This window comes from Carya illinoinensis, chromosome 5 (genome assembly GCF_018687715.1).
Source record: "Carya illinoinensis cultivar Pawnee chromosome 5, C.illinoinensisPawnee_v1, whole genome shotgun sequence".
Lineage (NCBI taxonomy): Eukaryota > Viridiplantae > Streptophyta > Magnoliopsida > Fagales > Juglandaceae > Carya > Carya illinoinensis.
In genome coordinates this window covers 38,516,538-38,534,306 of record NC_056756.1, presented here as the reverse complement: position 1 = coordinate 38,534,306, position 17,769 = coordinate 38,516,538, and the positions used below count along the sequence as shown (strand labels likewise).

Genomic DNA, 17,769 nt, shown 5'->3' with positions numbered 1-17,769 from the left:
GTGTAGATCAGAGTGGTAGGAAAAGAATAAACCTTGCCTTATTGACCCTTTCACATATCTCAAAACTCGATGGGCAACTTGCATGTGCACCTCACTTGGTCTGTCAATGAACTGACTAAGTATACTTATTGCATAGGTGATGTCGGGTCTGGTTATGGTGAGGTAGATCAATCTTCCTACAAGTCTTCTGTAGCTTGTGGGATCACTCAATGAATCTGAAGGTGAGTGTGAGAGTTTATGATTTATCTCAATGGGTGTATTTGCTGGTTTGCACCCAAGGAGTCCTACATCTTCCAAGATTTCTAAGCTATATTTTATTTGGCACAAGTGAATCCCATCATTTGACCTCGCAATTTCTAAGCCCAAGAAATATTTAAGGATGCCAAGATCTTTAATTTTGAATTGAGAGTGTAAGTGGGCCTTTACCTTGTCAATTGCCTTGATGTTGGAGCTGCATACTACTATGTCATCAACATAGACAAATAAGGCTATGAAGCCATCCTTATTGTTTCTAGTGAAGAGAGAGTAATATGATTTTGAGGGTTGAAATCCAATGGAAACAAGTGAGTCATAAAATCTTGAATGTCATTGTCTAAAGGCTTGCTTGAGTCCATAGAGTGACTTGTGGAGTTTACAAGCCAATTTTCCTTGTTTGATGGACTCCCCCTTACTGTGATAACCATGAGGCATTTCCATATAAATTTCCTCATCTAATTGCCCATGGAGGAAGGCATTATGCACATCTAATTGATAAAGGTGCCAATTAAGAGTGGCTACTAAGGCAAGAAACACTCGGACAGTTGTGAGTTTTGCAACTGGGCTGAAAGTTTCTTGGTAGTCAAATCCTTCTCTTTGAGTATAGCCTTTTGCCACTAGTCTAGCTTTAGGTCTTTCTATGGTGCCATTAGAATTGGGCTTGATTTTATAGACATACTTGCATCCCACTACCCTTTTTCCTTCAGGTAACACAGTAACAGTCCAAGTCCCATTATCCTCTAAGGCCTTTAGTTCAGCTTTCATGGCCGCTTGCCAATACTCAGACTTAGCAGCTTCTTGGTATGTTTGAGGTTCTCGAAGTAGAGAGAGGGAGAGAGAAAATTATTGGTGATGAGGGGACAGGTTTTTGTAAGAGAGGTATTGATGGAGAGGGTGTGCAGTGGTGTTGTAAAGTTGGTGTGAGGATGGATTGGTATGAGCTATCTAGCATTGGTAATCACGGAGGTAAGTAGGTGGGTGTCGAGCTCTATTGGGTTTGGATCAAACAATTGAGCGGAACTCTTGGTGCTCCTTAAGGGTTTGAGGATTTGTAAATCATTAAATATATCCAATGTGATTGTAGAGATTGATTCGATGGTGGTTATTTCTTGGTAACTTAGAGGGCGATGTGGTGTATGGTATTTGGAGGATTTTTAGGAAGAACTTGTTGGTGTATCTCGCACTATGAATTGCTGTTTTTAGCATGTGTTTTGTGAAAGTAATAAGATAGCAGATTGGTTAGCCAAGAAATGGGCCTTAGGCGCTGACTTGGTTTACTCTAATAACAGTGACATGCCTCAGACTCTTAGAGGTTTACTCCGTTTGGATTTCTCAGGGCTCCCATCTATAAGGTGTTAGCAGTTTGGTTTTATTGTGCTTTTGTGTGTGTGTGTGTTTTTTTTTTTTTTTTTTTTTTTTTTTTTGACTCATAGGTTTGTTTAAAATTATTTTCCTTTAAGGTGTTAGTAGTCTTGTAAGCCTTAATTGTTACCACGGTATTCCTCTGCCATAAGTGAGTGTATTATTAATAAATTTGGGAGTGGGTCACTTTTGGACATGTGACTTCCCACTCTTAATTAAAAAAAAGATGTTATGATTTTATTTTTAAATGTTTAAGGGTATGATAAAAAATGTATATGAAATAAATGATTAAAAAAAAAGGTCATTTAGTCTGTGACGTCTCTTGCTAGCACGACTAAAAAACAAATATAAAGAGAGTGGCAAAAATTTTATTTATTTATTTTCTGAATAAAATAACGGATGTAAAAGATAAAAAAATCTTTGGTGTTATTTGAAATAATGGTATCATAATGCGAGCCACGTAACATTACGTTAAAAAAGAAAATAGCACAGTTATGATATGACCAATATTCGGAGTGATAATGTATATATTAATTAGTTTATTCTTTTAGAAGAAACCTAAGATTTTTACTTTGATTATATAAGATATATACAACATATTTTTAATAATATTTTCAGGGATGGATGGTTCAAACTGTGGAGAGGCATTTGAATTTTTTTTAAAGCTATTAATAATATTTTAGACTTGAATCTCTTAAAATTAATTTTCCAACTTCAAAATATACTTTGAATAAAATAAAATAAAAACTTCATAATATATTTAGCATGATGTTTTCATTAAATTATATGTCATTAAAACTGCTTAAGTACTATTATTAATGATATAACATTTTATAATAGAATGATACTAATACGTGACATTATTTAATAAGAGAAAAGATAGTTGCAATCGTAAGTGTACATGTATCACACAAGCATTTTAAAAAAATGAATAATTACATGACTCATATAAAAAAAAAATTAATTTTTTAATAAAAGATATATTATATTGGCTGAAGGAAAATGATAAAGTTACTTCTAATTAAAAACTTGTGTACAACTATATAATATAATAATATTATTTGAAGTTTTACTTTGACTTTTTTTTTTATTTGATGTGTTTAAATATAATAAAAAAAATATTATTATATTTAAAGTTGTGTATAAATTATGAATGAGTTGTGTGTGTATCATTACCAAAAATAAAAATAAAAAATAAAAAATAAAAGGAAAGAGAAAGCTTTGCTATCTGCCCTTTCGATAACTGCACCACGCAAAACTTTTTCCTCGGCACCTTCTGAATGCATGGCTTCTTGATTCTCATTTGCCGAGAAAAAAGAAACGTACGGGAAAAGACAAAGGAAGCCCAGAGGTTTTTTCTTTACTTTTTTCCTTTTGCTAAGGTTTATGATTAGTCATGTTCGTCGCTTGATGAATCTCTTGCTTTTTAAAGGCCAGATAACCACTAGTGTGTTCTTGTACTCACATTCCCAAGTTGCTTCTCCTTTCACGTTTCCTTCCTTCCTGGCCAAGAAATCTCTTTCCTTTCTCTCCAACATCTTGCTTTTGTGAGTTTTAAAGTTGACTGTGAAACGGGTTTTTTGATACCATCATTGATATTGCATGCAGGTGAGAAAAAATTGTGAGTGAAAAAAGAATAGGAATAGTGAAAATGACGAAGGGAGACAGTTCAGATGCTAAGAAACATCTGTGTTTCTTTAATGCTGATGAAGACAAGGATTTACACAAGGCACTTGTAGATGTGAAGAGAGAGTTTGAACAATTTGATGATTTGCTGCATGGAGACAGCATACATTTCAGAAGTGCTAGGTGGAAGGTATTTGGCATTCAACAGTTATGCTTTCATTACAAACTATATACTCCTTTTTTCAATTCTCAGTAGTGGCAGTGTTAACACTCTTGATTGGGTTATGTAGCTTTTCTTATTAAATTTTCTGTATTCTTTCTTTCCCGTTTCCAACAGGTTCTTTTCAGTGATAATTTTCTGAAATCATGTAAAAATTTGAAGTCTATAACGAGAAAAAAATCTGTTATAGAACGTCTATTTAAACTTTCCCAGGGTTGGAGACCCAAGAAGAGAAGTTCAGATCCAGTGTGTGGAAGTTCTTCAAAGATCATAAAGCAATTTAAGGTTGAAGATCTTTATATTGTTTGTGCAAACGACATCAGAAAGGAATGGAGTGACGTAGTAAAGGAACTGAGGTACTATCAAGTTTTGAAGGTCTGGGATATATTACCTGCAGGGGAAATTCCAAAATTAATCGAACGGCTTGACAACATGTTTGGGAAATATACAGATGACTTTCTTAATCGCTGCAAAAAGAAAAGTCTTGAGGGGTATGTATGCTCTTTTGCATTTTAGAAAATCAAGATATTGCTAAATTTAAAAGAATAACTTTGTTATATATTGACTTTTGAAGCTATTTAACTTTTTCTATTTATTTTTGCTTAGGGATTTGGAAGTTCCGGAGAGTTGGTCAACCTCTTTTGATATTGTACGGTTTAGGAATGTTGCTAATAGTGAAAATGAGAGTGATTTAGTTGGTTGCGCATCTGATGGTGGAAGTTATCTTGAGAATGCAAAGGTTAGTGAGAGTCTGATGCTGATGAAATTTTACTCTTTCTCATTTGGTGTAGTGGGTCAGTTGTTTTCAAACAAGGATAGTGGTGAATTGGATCTTCTATTTGAAGTAACTGACGAAGAGCAGGAGATAATCGTTTTTCCTAGAAGTGCTTTTATACTTGGACGGTCAGGTACTGGGAAAACCACTGTTTTGACTAGAAAGTTGTTAGAGAAAGAAAAGGTGCTCCAGATGGCAACAGAATTATTTTATGGTGTGAAGAGCGATAACGTTGTGCATAGCCAAGAGAATGAGGTTGAGGAGAACTTGGGGGAAACAGAGAGAACTATATTGCACCAGCTTTTTGTGACAGTGAGCCATAAACTGTGTTATGCTGTCAAGCTACAAGTCACACAACACGTTTCTCAGTTGAAAAGGTGCATAGTTTATTTGATAGTGCTCCCATGAATTCATGAGCCACTAGTTCCATTGAGATTGGGGAAGTTAAGTTATTTTTAATCTCTTAGCTTGATTTTTATTAGAAACTGTGAAACTCTGTTTTCAATGTGTTTGATGGGGTTTTGAGAAATTTCAAAAGGAACTTGTGTTTGGACGCATATAAATCTGAATAAACCATGGACCCCTTCCAGTTTGTTTTTTGGCAGGCCAATTTATGTTAAAACGTAGTTCATAAGTTAAATTCAAGCTAAACTTTCGTACCAAATTTCATGTACTTCTTACGTTGTTTACTCCTTGACTTTATACAATTATATATGCTGGATTTATTCTTTGATTTAGTACAACTTTGTATACTTGATGTATTTTACTGATAAAAAAAAAAAAATTCTATATATAGGATGTAACTATACAACATCTTATTATTCTCCTTTTTTTTTTTTAATCTATGTTGTAGTATTTCTCCATATAATTTTTAGCTTTCAAATTTGCACCCCCGAACTATCATGGGTTTTGCATTTTGCACCCCAAACTATGAAAACCGACTCATTATACCCTCAAGCAACCAAATATTGGCACTTCACACTGTTTTTTAATTGATAGATAAAAGGGAAGTAATCGGTGAAGTGGCATAATCTGGATAATTAGATCATAAGAAATAGTGAGAAGTATAAGTTTTCATAGTTTGAGAGTGCAATATGTCAATGTTGGTAATTTGGGGAACAGAGTGTAAAAATCTTGGTGGTTTGGGCGTGCAAAGTGTATTGATCCTAATATTTAGTTTTTGACTAAAAAATTCATCTTGTCTTACAACAAAACATCATGTGAATAATAACTATTTGTATTTGGCAATAAAGTTGTTTGAGGATTACACTATCAGCCTTTTATGACTTTTTTTTTTTTTTTTTTTTGTAGCTCTATCTGTGATGGTGATTGCTCTAAAGGTACTAGTTCAAAGGATATTGATGATTTTGACGATGCTGTTCAATTCAAGGACATCCCAGATTCTTTTGTTAGTGTTCCTACCAGGTCCTATCCTCTTGTGATAACATTTCATAAATTTTTGATGATGCTTGATGGAACTGTGGGCAATTCCTACTTTGAAAGATTCCATGAAGTGAGAAAACTTGATCCTGGTCGAGTTGGTGGTAGATCGATTGCCTTAGAGACCTTTATAAAGTTGAAGGAAGTTAATTATGAGAGGTTTAGTTTATCATACTGGCCCCATTTCAATGCCAAGCTAATTAGAAAGCTTGACTCTTCCAGAGTTTTCACAGAGATTATTTCTCATATAAAAGGTGGCCCACAAGCTGTAGAAGAAGGTGATGGTAAGCTCAGTCATGACAACTATCTTTTACTATCAAATAGTCGTGTTTCCAGTTTAAGTAGACAAGAGAGAGAAATAATATATGAGCTCTTTCAAAATTATGAAAAGATGAAGATGAAAAGGGGTGAGTTTGATTTGGCTGATCTTGTGATAGATCTACACCGTCGTTTGAGAATTGGAAGCTACACTGGTGATAAATTTGATTTTGTATATGTAGATGAGGTTCAGGATCTTACATTGAGCCAAATTGCATTATTCAAATATATCTGCAAAAATGTGGAAGAAGGTTTTGTTTTCTCTGGTGATACGGCACAAACTATTGCAAGGGGAATTGATTTTAGGTTCCAGGATATACGATCTCTATTCTACAAGAAGTTTCTTCTGGAATCAAAAAGCTGTGGACATGATAAAAGAGAAGAAAAAGGAATAATGTCAAAAATTTTCCATTTGAGCCAGAACTTCCGTACTCATGATGGGGTTCTCAAACTAGCACAAAGTGTTATTGAACTTCTATATCATTTCTTTCCTCAATCGATTGATGTTTTGGAGCCTGAGAATAGTCTTGTGTATGGAGAAGCTCCGATTTTACTTGAATCAGGGAGCAATGAAAATGCAATCATCACTATTTTTGGAAAAAGTGGAGCAAGTATTGTTGGCTTTGGTGCGGAGCAGGTAATATTGGTACGGGATGATTCTGCTCGGAAGGAAGTTGCCAAATATGTTGGGAAGCAAGCTCTTGTTCTAACTATTGTGGAGTGTAAGGGCCTTGAGTTTCAGGTGATTATTGTGCATGTTTATTTATTTGATTTATTGATTTACATTGAGTTGATTAGCCGAGTTTGTTGTTGAATTTTCAATGAAAAAAATAACATTTTTAATATGTTCAAGTTCATCATCATGCCATGTCATAGGATTGTTCCTAGATCGCATCTTTAGTTAGGAAGTGGTATAAAAATGAGTTTTATACCCTTCAATTATAAGATGTCTCAATAGAGAAAGCACAAGTTTTTTTAAAAATACGCATCACACATGATTATAAAGTAAAACACTAAAATATAAAGCATAAGCCCTAAAATCTCTAACCCTAAGTAAATTTAAGACTTGCCCTGGTCATACTCGGGGTAGCAGCCCCAGGAGACAGTCGGAGTAATCACCATCAATTTGACTGTTCCTCAAGTGTGGTGGCCACCCTGGCCATTGTCTGGCGACAGAGATCACCGTATGTGTTTTTTTCCTCAATATTTCTTAATTTTTTTTAATTTTTAATATGTACAATCTAGTGTGAATGTGTGTTTTTTTATCATTTAATAGAAAGTTGAGATGTCGGGTTTTCATTTGAGGGTGTAAAATAGGGATTAACATCATATCCTAACATCATATCCTATTGTGGAGTGTAAGGGCCTTGAGTTTCAGGTGATTATTGTGCATGTTTATTTATTTGATTTATTGATTTACATTGAGTTGATTAGCCGAGTTTGTTGTTGAATTTTCAATGAAAAAAATAACCTTTTTAATATGTTCAAGTTCATCATCATGCCATGTCATAGGATTGTTCCTAGATTGCATCTTTGGTTAGGAAGTGGTATAAAAATGAGTTTTATACCCTTCAACTATAAGATGCCTCAATAGAGAAAGCACAAGTTTTTTTAAAAATACGCATCACACATGATTATAAAGTAGGTTTTATTTGATTTTCAGGTGGTTATTGTGCATGTTTATTTATTTGAGTTTCAGGTGGTTATTGTGCATGTTTATTTATTTGATTTATTGGTTTACATTGAGTTGATTAGCCTAGTTTATTGTTGAATTCTCAATGAATAAAGCCATTGCTTTGAAATAACATTTTTAATATGTTAAAGTTCATTATCATGCCATGTCAGTAGGATTGTTCCTAGATCGCATCTTTTGGTAGAATATGGTGTAAAAATGAGTTTTACACCCTCCAATTATAAGATGCCTCAATAGAGAAAGCACAAGTTTTTTAAAAGGATGCGTCACACACGATTATAAAGTAAAACACTAAAATATAAAGCATAAGCCCTAAAATCTCACACGCTAATTAATTTTAAGACTAGCCCCGGTCATACCCCAAGAGATAGACGGAATAATCACCATCAATCTGATTGTAGCTCAAGTGTGGAGGCCACCCCCGGCCAGATGTGTGTGTGTGTATTTTTGTTTCGATATTTCTTAATTGTTTAAATTTTTAATATGTGCAATCTAGTGTGAATGTGTGGTTTTTTATCATTTAGTAGAAAGTTGACATGTCGGTTTTTCATTTGAGTATGTAAAATAGGGATTTACACCACATACTTATTGAAGTTAAATTGTTGTTCCCATGATGTTGTTATCATATTGCTGATATTAGTACCAAACTGCCAAGTACATATACATCTTTTTCTTGCAAAACTCAAAGCTTCGAGCTTTTATGTCTAATAGGATTTTTATTGTAGGTCTTGTGCAGAATCTTAAAATGCATATTTCTGTGTATTATGTCTACATAATAAAAATTGTCGCATCACATGATTTAGCTATAGTCCATTTTCTTAAACTGTAATTTATTGAGCCATATTTTCCTGGTTTTGGGTGATTCTTATGTTGTCCTTGTGCAGGATGTATTGTTGTACAACTTTTTTGGCTCATCACCTTTGCAAAATAAATGGAGGATAATATATGAATACATGAAGGAATATGATTTACTGGACTCAACTTCGCCAAGCACCTTTTCCACTAAACACAATGTCTTGTGCTCAGAACTAAAGCAACTTTATGTAGCTATCACACGAACAAGGCAGAGATTGTGGATTTGTGAGAATACAGAGGAGTTCTGCAAACCTATGTTTGACTATTGGAAGAAAAAGCATCTTGTCCAAGTTAGACAACTGGACTACTTACTTGCTCAAGCAATGCAAGTTGCTAGCAGTTCAGAGGAGTGGAGGTCAAGGGGCATGAAGGTTATCACTCCCACTCTTTATGAATATATTTTGCCCCTATGGTTACTCAAAAACCTGAGGTTATTTCATAGGAAAAATCATGGTGAAGGAACTATGAGAATTTTTCTTTTTTTGGTTTCATAGACAAATTTTTTCCCAAACTAACTCTATTACTCCTACTAGTACTTTATATTATGTCATTGTTTTTGGCCCTCTATTATTAAAAGTTCTTCTACTCTGATTGAGACTCCAAAACCTTAGGTTATTGCATGGAGAATATCATGGTGAAGGAATGATCAGAATATTTGTTTGTGGTGGTATCATAGGCTTTAATTTTTACCCAAATTAATAGCTCGACAATGATGAAGATGATACAGTCATTGTTATTGAATTCTGCTATGGAAATTATTATTTTTATCTTGAAATTGTAGTACTTGTGAATGAGGGCATGATGGATCTGTTGACACCTTATTTTTTTTCTTTTCTGCAAACATAATTACCCCTCTATGGATATCTAATTGTTTTATCTGTACAGTTATATCATGATTGTAACTATGAAATAGCAACAATGTGCTTTGCAAGAGCCGGAGATACTTATTGGGAAAGAAGATCTAAGGCTATTGGCCTTAGAGCCACAGCTGACCGAATGCGGCATTTGAATCCTGAAGCAGCAAATGGTATACTTAGGGAAGCTGCTGATATATTTGAAGCAATAGGCAAGGATGATTTTGCTGCCTATTGTTTTTGTGAGTTGGGGGAGTATGAAAGAGCAGGTATGCATTAGATTCTACGAAAGTCATCAAATATAACCTACCATGTGCTTGTGGTGTTTGGGTTCTAGTTTTGATGTTAAATTTTTTTGCAATGTACAATGCATCTTAAAACCTCAATCTGTCTTACAGTTGAATTAGAACCTTTTCTGGTATTGGAAGCTTTTGAAATTATAGAAATAATTCTGAGTGAAGTCATTGTCTACTGGAATGGTAGAGTCTCAAACTGTCAAGTGCCAAGGCACATTTGAGTTTGGAGAGGGGCTAGCCCTTTGAGGAAAAAATACTGAAAGTAGAACCATATTCAAACTCCTCTTAGGACCACCCCACTTTGGTGGAATCAACATTGGGTAGTGACCATTTTAAAAGATTTGAGGGATGAGAATATAAGAGGCTGAAATGTGCTCCCCAAGTATTCCTTTTTACTATTTACTTTGTCATCTTTTCCACTATAACTATGTTCTTCATGGAATTATTGATATAAGTCCTTGTATCATAAACACTATCATGCGACCTTTTATTTAATCTCTGAATTTTTGGCCATAAATTTATATACATGAAGAAAGCTGAAACATTAACTTAAGCACAAAAAATAAATAAAAAAATAAAAAATAAATAAAAAAATAAAAAACTTGAGAGTGGTTTGGTTTTAATGAGAGTTTTTGTTTTGGACTTGGCAAAAATCCAATTGTTGCAGGCAAGCTATATTTAGAAAAATGTGGGGAGTCAGAGCTGGAGAAAGCTGGGGAATGCTTTTCTCTTGCAGGATGTTATGAACTTGCAGCTGATGTTTATGCTAGGGGCTATTTTTTCCCAGAATGTTTAAAAGTTTGTTCCAAGGGAAAATTATTTGACAAGGGTTTGGAGTACATTCGCTATTGGAAAAAGGATGCAACTATGGATTTTGGCATGGTTAGAAGAGGAAAAGTAATAGAAAAACTTGAACGAGAGTTTCTAGAAGGTTGTGCTCATCATTATTATGAGCGTAAAGATCACAAATCTATGATGAGGTTTGTTAAAGGTTTTCATTCGGTAGAATTGATGCGAGAGTTTTTGAAGCGTCTGGGTTGCTTTGATGAGCTTTTGTTGTTGGAAGAAGAATTGGGCAACTTCTTAGAGGCTGCAAACATTGCGAAGCTAAGAGGGGAGATACTAAAGGTTTCTGATCTCCTTGGGAAGGCCGGTAATTTCAAAGAAGCATCCATGTTAATTCTCCTCTTTGTGTTGTCTAGCTCATTATGGACAGTTGGAAGTAAAGGTTGGCCTTTAAAGCAGTTTACAAAGAAGCAAGAGCTTTTGGCAAAAGCAAAGTCATTTGCTAAGAACGAGTCCAACAACTTCTATGCTTGTGTTTGTACAGAGGCTGATGTTTTATCAAACGAGAAGACTAGTGTGTCTGTCATGAAAAATTCTTTAAATTCTTCTCAGAGACATAAGAGTGCTTATGGTGAAATAATATCTGCTCGAAAAATTATAGATGCTCATCTTCATACAAACTCGTCAAAGTATATGTGGGAGGATTATTTTGTTTTTGATCGAATAAAGCATTCGGATCAGATGATCTCCGAAAATCAGATTTCTGTAGAAACACTTGTTTACTTTTGGAATTTTTGGAAAGATCATGTTCTGAACATTTTCAAGTATCTTAGAAGTCTTGAAACCCAAGATTTTAATGAATATAAACAATATGGAGATTTCTGTTTGAATTACATGGGAGTCTGGAGACAGTTCCGTGAACTCAACGCAATATATATTTTGCTCAACCCTGGTGCTGATTGGGTGAGAGATTTGGATAATCGATTCCTTCATCGGAATGGAAAGTTGGTTTCTATTAATGTTCGCCATTTAGCTTCGACTGCTGGAAGTTACTGGTCTTCAGAGATACTTTCTGTTGGCATGCAAGTTTTGAAGCATCTTGAAGCTCTATATAATCTCTCATTACAGAATAACCTCTCCATCTTCTGCAAAAGTAGATCACTTACTCATATATATGAGGTTGCAAAGTCTCTTTTGGATTGCGGGTACCCAGATGATAAGGTATTAAAGAGATTTGTCAAATTTTCTGCTGAATCTTTCTTTGGCTATGTATTTCCTCTAGATTGGCAAAAATCATTTGCAGAGAACATGTTTTCTCTGAGAGGGAGTGAAGTTTCTAAAAATTTACTACAGCAAGCGATATTAGAAAACATCAGCTCGAGGGGTAAGCTAACTTATGGGAAAATTGGAAGAGTCGTGATGATAATTCTTGGATTGGGTAAGCTAAACAATGATTTGTATGAGAAGATTTTAAAATTGTTTGATGGTATAGATGGGAACCCACCCTGGAAAACATTCATTCAGAATCTTTGTGGGAATGTTGATATTTCATTTCCACACGCTACTGTACCTGAAAATATCAGTAAATCTCCAAGAGAGTGGTCTCTTCTATTCAGGCTCCATGAAGCTTTGAATGATACCTATAATGCCAACTGGATGAAAGAAAATGACTACATATCTCCTGGTTGTTTCTTGTATCTTGTTGAGTGCCTATTGATCTTGGCATCCTCCTTCCATGGTTACTTCATCACTTCGAAGTCTTCTTTTGTTGAATGGTTTATCTACAAAGAGGTAGATAACTACCCAAATTCCACTTTTGTTTCTGAAGTGCAACCTTTCCTAGGAGGAATCTATGAGTCAATTATCAATTTTGTTCAGCAGCTTCTTTTCAATAAGAAGGAGACACTTGAATGGATCAGAAGGTCTAATATTAATGCAAAGGATTACTATCCGTTGCTGGTGTTCAGATCGGTTGCTATAATATGTTTAGTTTATTTGAACTCTGGGAGTTTTTTGGATTCACTTTCTGAATTGCTTGGTAGGAGCTATATCATTGAGCATCTTCCATCCGAATTTTATGATGTCCTTAGGAGAAGACGGAAACATTTACATCTGAATGTAAATGTGCTTGCTGAAGCATTTAAGAAGGTTCACAATCCTCTTGTAATTGTGAGATTAGAAAAGAATTGTTCGCAATTTTTATGTCCAGATGCCATTTTTGTTGATATGACGGAAAAGCCATCCTGGGAGGACATGTTGAGAGTCCTGCATCTTCAAGCAGTTGAAGCCTCTCGATGTCAAATTGGAGCTATTGAAATGGGTGCAACTAATTATTGTGGTGAAGTTCTTTCGTTAGATAGTTATGACCACGAGGATTATAAGCTCGCACCTTCAAACTTGGCAGTTCAGGGTGATTTGAACAACATGATTGGAATCAAGCTAGCAATTAATTATGGTTACATTTGGGATGGATTCGAAGCTTTGAAGCGACTGCAAATTGGTGGAGATCCAAGGTGCATTTTGAAAAATGACCAAGCAATGAAGGTAACCCACTTATTTTACATTGGATTTAAACTTTGTCAGAAAGTATATGCCGATGAGCACCATACTGAATTTTCTTTTTCCTTGTAAAAAATTTAGGTATACCTGGGGGAATATATTCACCTTTTAAGTATTGTTATGCATGAATGTTGTCGGATGAATATTTACCATGAACATGAGAACTTATTCAAGGAAGTAGCTAGCATGCTTGAGGAACTGAATCTACTCTCTGTTGCATTGGATGCGAGGTAAGCATATATTGAATTAGACATGCCATGCCTTCTTATGCTTTGTTCAAAGAGGTCGTTTTCTTTGATCTTATGGCAAAATACTCAAATGGCTTTATTGAGTTAGACATGCCATGTCTTGCTGACTTGCTTTTCCCTCTTTCCTCTACATTACCTTATCAGGGAACTGCAACCTGGGAACAATATTTCAACGATTGGCAAAGTTTCCAAGAGATTACAGTCAAGAAGACAACATGTCGAACATTTCTTGAATCAGTTTTTCTTGCAACTTGGCATAATACATCCGGTAGAGACATTACTTGGTAGGAGCAATATCAGTGAGCAACTTCCATCCGAATTGTATGATGTCTTTAGGAGAAGAGGGAAACATTTACATATGAATGTAAATGTGCTTGCTGAAGCATTTAAGAAGGTCCACAATCCTCCTACAATTGTGAGTTTGGGAAAGAATTGTTCACAATTTTTATATCCAGATTCCATTTTTGTTGATATGACGGCAAAGCAGTCCTGGGAGGACATGTCAAGAGTCCTACGCCTTCTGGCAGTCGAAGCCTCTCGAGGTCAAATTGGAGCTATTGAAGTGGGTGCAACTAATTCTTGTGGTGAAGTTCTTTCGTTAGACAGTTATGACCACGGGGGTTATAAGCTCGCACCTTCAAACTTGGCAGGTCAGGGTGATTTGAACAAGATAATTGGAATCAAGCTAGCAATTCATTATAGTTACATTTGGGATAGATTTGAAGCTTTGAAGCCACTGGAGATTGGTGGAGATCCAAGGTGCATTTTGAAAAATGACCAAGCAATGAAGGTAACCCATTTATTTTACGTTGTATTTAAACTTTGGCAGAAAGCATATGCTGATGAGCACCATACCGAATTTTCTTTTTCCTCATGAGAAATTTAGGTAAACCTGGGGGAATATATTAACCTTTTAAGTATTATTATGCGTGAATGCCGTCAGATGAATATTTACCACGAACATAAAAACTTATTGAAGGAAGTAGCTACCATGCTCGAGGAACTGAATCTACTCTCTTTTGCATTGGATGTGAGGTAAGCATATATTGAATTAGACATGCCTTGCCTACTTATGCTTTGTTCAAAGGGGTCATTTTCTTTAATCTTATGCCAAAATCTTCATATGGCTTTATTGAGTTAGACATGCCATGCCTTGCTGACTTGCTTTTCCCCTTTTCCTCTACATTACCTTATCAGGGAACCGCAACCCAGGAACAATATTTCAACGATTGGCAAACATTCCAAGAGATTACAGTCAAGAAGACAACATGTCAAAACTTTCCTAAATCAGCTTTTCTTCCATCTCAGCATAATACATCTGGTAGAGACATTGCTTGGAAGGAGCTACATCACTAAGCAACTTCCATCTGAATTTTATGATGTCTTTAGGAGGAGAGGGAAACCATTACATATGAATGTAAACGTGCTTGCTGAAGCATTTAGGAAGGTCCACAATCCTCTTGTAATTGTGAGTTTGAGAAAGAATTGTTCGCAATTTTTATGTCCAGATGCCATTTTTGTTGATATGACGGCAAAGCAGTCCTGGGAGGACATGTTGAGAGTCCTATGTCTTTGGACAGTTGAAGCCTCTCGAGGTCAAATTGGAGCTATCGAAGTGGGTGCAACTAATGCTTGTGGTGAAGTTCTTTCGTTAAACAGTCATGACCAATGGGGATATAAGCTCGCATCTTCAAACTTGGCAGGTCAGGGTGATTTGAATAGCATAATTAGAATCAAGCTACCAATTAATTATAGTTACTTTTGGGATATATTCAAAGCTTTGAAGCCACTGGAGATTGGTGGAGATCCAAGGTGCATGTTGGAAAATGACCAAGAAATGAATGTAAGACACTTATTTTACATTGTATTTAACCTTTGGCAGAAAGCATCTGCTGATGAGCACCATATTAAATTTGTTTTTCCTTGTGAAAAATTTAGGTAAACTTGGGGGAATTTATTCACCTTAAAAGTATTATTATGCGTGAATGCCGTCAGATGAATATTTACCACGAACATGAAAACTTGTTGAAGGAAGTAGCTGGCATGCTCAAGGAACTAAATCTACTTTTTGTTGCATTGGATGCGAGGTAAGCATATATTGAATCAGACATGCCCTGCCTTCTTATGCTTTGGTCAAAGGGATCATTTTCTTTGATCTTATGGTGAAATCTTCAAATGGCTTTATTGAGTTAGACATGCCATGCCTTGCTGACTTGCTTTTCCCCCTTTCCTCTACATTACCTTATCAGGGAATCCCGACCTGAGAGCAATATTTCAACGATTGGCAAACTTTACAAGAGATTACAGTCAAGAAGACAACATGTCGAACCTTTCTTGAATCAGAACCAAATTTGTAACCAATCTCGAGGTTTGAGATACTGTGGACATGTCTTTTTTAATTTGTTTTGCATATGCATTATGAATTCAATGAAATCCTAGACTCACATCCAGATTTGTTTTAACAAAGTTGCATTCTAATGTATCTAAAACAGTGGAACAACATCACCACACAAATTTCAACTCCAAAATAAGTTCAAAGGGCCTGGGATCCTTTGGAGGGATTGAAAATTTGTCGGAGACACAGATAGCATCGACATCTGACAAAACATCATGGAGGAATATATCAAAGCTCCTCATTTTTGGTGGCGCTGTTGTACTTGCTTGTAATCTCGATTGGGGACTATTGACTAAGGCAATTATATCTAGTGTGGCCAGAAGGTTTGCAAATTCAAGAAACAGATCGTAAATGAAGTTCTATAATCTATACAAGAATGTGAAATGTAACTCATATCTTGTATTCTTCATCCTAATTGAGGGAGACCATCTATCAGAATTCTGTCTGGAAAACACTTTTAGAAAGGATAAAAAAAGGTTGTATCTTATAGTTTTTTATTTTTGTTGTACTTATTTATATTGGAATATGTGGCTACTTGTATCACTGTATATAGCTAAAAGCGGGAATTTTCTTTAGAATAACAGGCTGCCAATTGTGGGTAGTTAGGGGTTCATACATATGCTCCTTACAAGTATTTTCATTGCTGTTCATCTTGCTTCATCTTCATATGAGCTTTTTCATCATGCAGTAGTTAAATAAAACTTATACCATTTTGCACGGAATGCTTTCTACTATCTTAACTTGAAGGGGATCTCTTAAAATTACTAAATTCAACGCAGTATTGGGAGCAACCTGAGGACCATGCTTGTGATTGTCTCGACAGATGGTTCACAGCTTTTTATGGTGTTGTCACAAATGAGTATATAATATCTCAATTTTGTACTTGAAAGTGCCATATTATAAGTACGAAACTCTTTATTATATATATTAATATGATCAGCTATATCTATATCTCAAATCTTGCTTTCCTCATCTTGAGTGATGACTAAATTTAATAACAACAGGTGTTGTCACATAAATAGTGCCTGAAAGCATGGCACCCTCGAGAGCTTTCATGCTTTCATATTGGGGCCTAATGCTTTCATATATCTTCTCGTAGATTTATATCTTCTCGATGTTACCTTCGAAAGGGAGCCAGATGTAGGGCGGGCAGCCCCGCCACTTGAATCTAGCGAATGGGGGTCCGCCCCGCCCATGCAGAGGCAAGGGCAGCGGGGTGCGGGGCCCCACTGCCGACCCCTAATTAATATGGCACTCCTTTATTATGCATCAGGATTGTAAAATATTTTATTTTTTAAGTCAATTTTTTTAATATCCATTATATTATTCACGTGGGTGTTGTAACGGTTAAAAACTAGTAATAGTTTAAGTTTTTTATACTTATATTAGTGTAACTTTTTTTAATTGTTAAGCAACAATCTCATTATAATGTGTTAAAAAGACGTACATTTCTCTTATTTTAACATTTTGTATCTTTCTACAGCACATATATATATATATATATATATATATATATATACATCATCCGTAACAATTAAATACACGACTTCTACCTATCTTTTTATTTCTATGAACTTCTTTGTGGGATTAGAAACCACGACCTCTCCTTCCCCTTTATGAATTTACACTACTTTGTATCAATCAATTAATTTTCCTTTATTAAACTACAAATCAACTCATTAATAAGTCATCACCTTGCTATCAATCAATGATTTCTTCCTAGAGCTAAGATGTTTCAGAATTTTTACAAGATTTTAACGCCATTTTTATAGTACTTTTTATATATTTAATATTTTATTTATATCATAAGAAGTTAGGTTCGTAAGTAAATTTTTTGCATTTTAAGTTATATTACAAATAACAATGTTGCTAAATCCAACTATGCTTACTTCTACTTTGGGTTCAAGAAAATTCTATACATCACATTTTCATTCAATTTTCATCTCATGATCATGAGGTGGTATTACCCATCAATCTTTATTGGAATGGATATTTGAGCCCCCACAATTTTAGCTAAGAAATAAAGTCAAGAAGGGATTCAGACTCATAGGAGGGAGATGACTCACACTTCTAGCAAGAGATGGACT

At 35.1% G+C, this 17,769-nt stretch overlaps 1 protein-coding gene across 3 annotated transcripts; it reads left to right on the top strand.

Annotated features, from left to right (window-relative positions):
- Window positions 1–3,071: 3,071 nt before the first annotated feature.
- On the top strand, window positions 3,072–16,399 carry LOC122311309. Of its 3 annotated transcripts, none has more exons than XM_043125829.1 (14): window positions 3,072–3,433; window positions 3,581–3,954; window positions 4,070–4,615; window positions 5,550–6,738; window positions 8,574–8,915; window positions 9,430–9,667; window positions 10,362–13,024; window positions 13,121–13,269; window positions 13,432–14,077; window positions 14,267–14,322; window positions 14,485–15,130; window positions 15,226–15,374; window positions 15,537–15,655; window positions 15,780–16,399. In XM_043125829.1, the coding sequence occupies exons 1-14, from the start codon at window positions 3,269–3,271 to the stop codon at window positions 16,031–16,033; spliced, it is 7,536 nt and encodes a 2,511-aa protein (XP_042981763.1). In that variant the 5' UTR covers window positions 3,072–3,268; the 3' UTR covers window positions 16,034–16,399. The 3 variants fall into 3 exon arrangements, with proteins under 3 accessions (XP_042981763.1, XP_042981762.1, XP_042981761.1); XM_043125828.1 differs by having other exon boundaries at window positions 14,231–14,322; XM_043125827.1 differs by having other exon boundaries at window positions 14,174–14,322.
- The last annotated feature ends 1,370 nt before the right edge of the window (window positions 16,400–17,769 follow it).